Here is a 2,335-nt window from a genome sequence, read left to right as displayed (position 1 = left end):
GAGCCGCCAGTGCCCACCGCTCCCGGGGGTTCACACCTGCCTGTCTGTCCCGCGGCCGCAGGGTGACCTGCCCGGGGACCCGCAGAACCTGAGGCTCGGGTGAGGTTTGACTTGGGGTTCCGCACGTCGCCCCTCTCTCGGACCTACCCTTCTGGCCCATCCCCTGCACCGGGGAGCCCCTGTGTGGCCTCGGTGGCCGTCTTAGCTTTCTGGGGTTCAGGCCAGTGTACTTTCCGGTCTCCCAGCCGCCATGGCAGCCGGTGAATAAGAAGGGCCCACGAGTCCGGGCCGGGCACGGTTACCACCCACCGGAGACCGTCGGTTCCCTAGCAGTGGTCGGAATCGCCGGTGGTTGGGTCCCCGGATTTGAAGAGAGGGGGGAATGTCTTCCTGCTTTAATATCTCCCCCCCCCCACCCCACCCCCCTGCCCCCAGAACTGGAGGCTGAGCAGGAGAACCACAGGATGCTGCCGGCACCTGAAAGGCACCCGGAACCGCGAGGGGCCCTGGGCTTCCCCGCAGAAGTGGCCTCTGGAACTTAGGGCAGAGTCCGCGCAGGCCTGTAGGAGCTGGGCTGCTGCTGGGGTTCCTGCCTGGTCTTGTACTTGGTGCAGGTGCAGGTGCTGGCTCCGGAAAGTACCTTTGGAGGCTACCCAGGTCCTTTCTCGGGGTGCAGCCAGCATGTACCCTTGCGTGATGATGCAGGCAGGGGTGCAGCCTCCGGCCCGGGGCTCCCCGCCCGGGTGCAGGGGTGTGCGGAGGCCTTTGGAGGGACAGCTAGGCCCGTGGGACTTTGCCCACAGGTGCAGCCCTCCTCCAGTTCAGACACATTCCCTGGCGTTGCTGGCAAGCCCCCTGTGCCAAATCCATCATGGCCTCCTTGTCCTCTGAGGCAGGCCCTGCCAGGCGGGCCTAGGTCCCAGCGCCCCAGGGGAGAAGCCAGGTGCTATCCCTATGCTTCGCCGATGGGGCTGCGGAGCCTGGCCTCAGGGTGAGGATCTGCAGTGCTGCACCCCTGCCCTGAGCGCAGCCCTGGCACCTGTGGACAGGTGCCGTGCTCCTGGGTGGGCGTGGCCCTGTCACCTTTTGGTCTGTGGGCGCAGGACGGGCAGGGTCCTGCTGCACTGCCCGGGCACCAAGCGCTCGGGGTGCAGACCCTCCCTCGGTGGGGCCGGGTTTAACTCGGGGCCGCCGGCTTACGGGGCGAACCGTTCACTAACCCTCTGAGGTTACTGTTTCCAGGTACAGCAGCCTGTGGCGGTTGACAGTTTCCCCACATTAAGCGCCTCACTGTTGTCCCGGGTCTGGAGCCGGGTGTGGGAAGCCGGCTGCTGGGTGGGAATTGGCCCAGGCCCCATAGGGGGCTTGTTCCCTGGGACCATCTGTGTGGTGGTAGCCCCACCCCGCCGCCTGCACTGGGGTCGAGCATGAGGGCCTTTGGCTCCTGGGGGCTGCCCCCTTCCTGCTTGGTGCTTCTGTCCCTGGAGAAGGCAGGAGGCTGCTCGGCAGGAAGTGCGCTGAGTGGGGTCCTCTGAGGGTCACCTGATGAGAAGGAACCCTTATTTGGGGACCAGCGTTGGAGGCTCTGGTGTGGGGGGGTGAGCGTGTCTTGCTGCACTTAGAGGCCGCTGTCTTGGTCTCTGTTGTCCGTGCAGAGATCCCACAGGTGTCCCCACTTGGAGATGAGGAGCCCGAGGGGGTGGCCATGGTGGCGGAGGGCAGGGCCTCACGTGACCTCTGCTCCCCGTGGCCCCGGGCTGCTCCAGAGCTGCTCTGGGTGAGCTAAAGCTCACGGTTCCCATGGGGTCCGGAGCAGAGGCCGAGGGCAGCCTTGGCTGAGCGGATCTGCCCGGGGAGTGACCTGCTTGCCACCTAGGCCTTTCGGGGGAGGCCCTGTCGAAAGCCCTGCTTTGCCTCAGCTCCTGACAAGCCCTTTCATCTCAATACAGACCTGCAGCTGAGGCTGACTTGGGCTTGTTGCAGGTGGAGATCGGACTGCATGTAGCTCCGTAGCTAAGAATCTGTCTTTCCCTGTACCCACAGCGTTGTGGCTGGGCTGCTGTGCGCATGCTCTCAGCTCGGCCTCCTGTCCTGCAGATGGACGCGTGTCACCAGGGGTGCGACGGCTAGAGTGGCTGCCATTCTCTGCAGCCTGGCCCAGCTGGGAATGACTTCACTCTCTCCTGCAGGCTGAACTCCCATGTCCAGCGATGGATGAGGACAGCCTGGATGAGCTGGTGGACCAGAGCCTGGGGCCAGATGTCCACCCGGGACTCAGCGCTGCCACCGTGGCCAGTGATGCTGGTGAGCCACCGCCCCACCTGCCGTGGCCTGG

The 2,335-nt window shown here is 65.4% G+C and overlaps 1 protein-coding gene across 1 annotated transcript in view; it reads left to right on the top strand.

The window, feature by feature from the left end:
• Positions 1–9: 9 nt before the first annotated feature.
• PHRF1 (PHD and ring finger domains 1) overlaps positions 10–2,335 on the top strand; it is a gene marked incomplete at its 3' end in the record, with an annotated part of 26,023 nt that continues 23,697 nt past the window's right edge. Inside the window, exons 1-2 of the mRNA XM_014534006.1 lie at positions 10–99; positions 2,190–2,304. Coding sequence (XP_014389492.1) covers positions 2,211–2,304 — 94 coding nt within the window. The remainder of the gene's footprint in view (positions 100–2,189; positions 2,305–2,335) is intronic.

This window comes from Myotis brandtii, unplaced genomic scaffold (genome assembly GCF_000412655.1).
Source record: "Myotis brandtii unplaced genomic scaffold, ASM41265v1 scaffold1236, whole genome shotgun sequence".
Lineage (NCBI taxonomy): Eukaryota > Metazoa > Chordata > Mammalia > Chiroptera > Vespertilionidae > Myotis > Myotis brandtii.
Note: the sequence above shows the minus strand (reverse complement) of the source record. Positions and strands in the feature narration are given on the sequence as shown.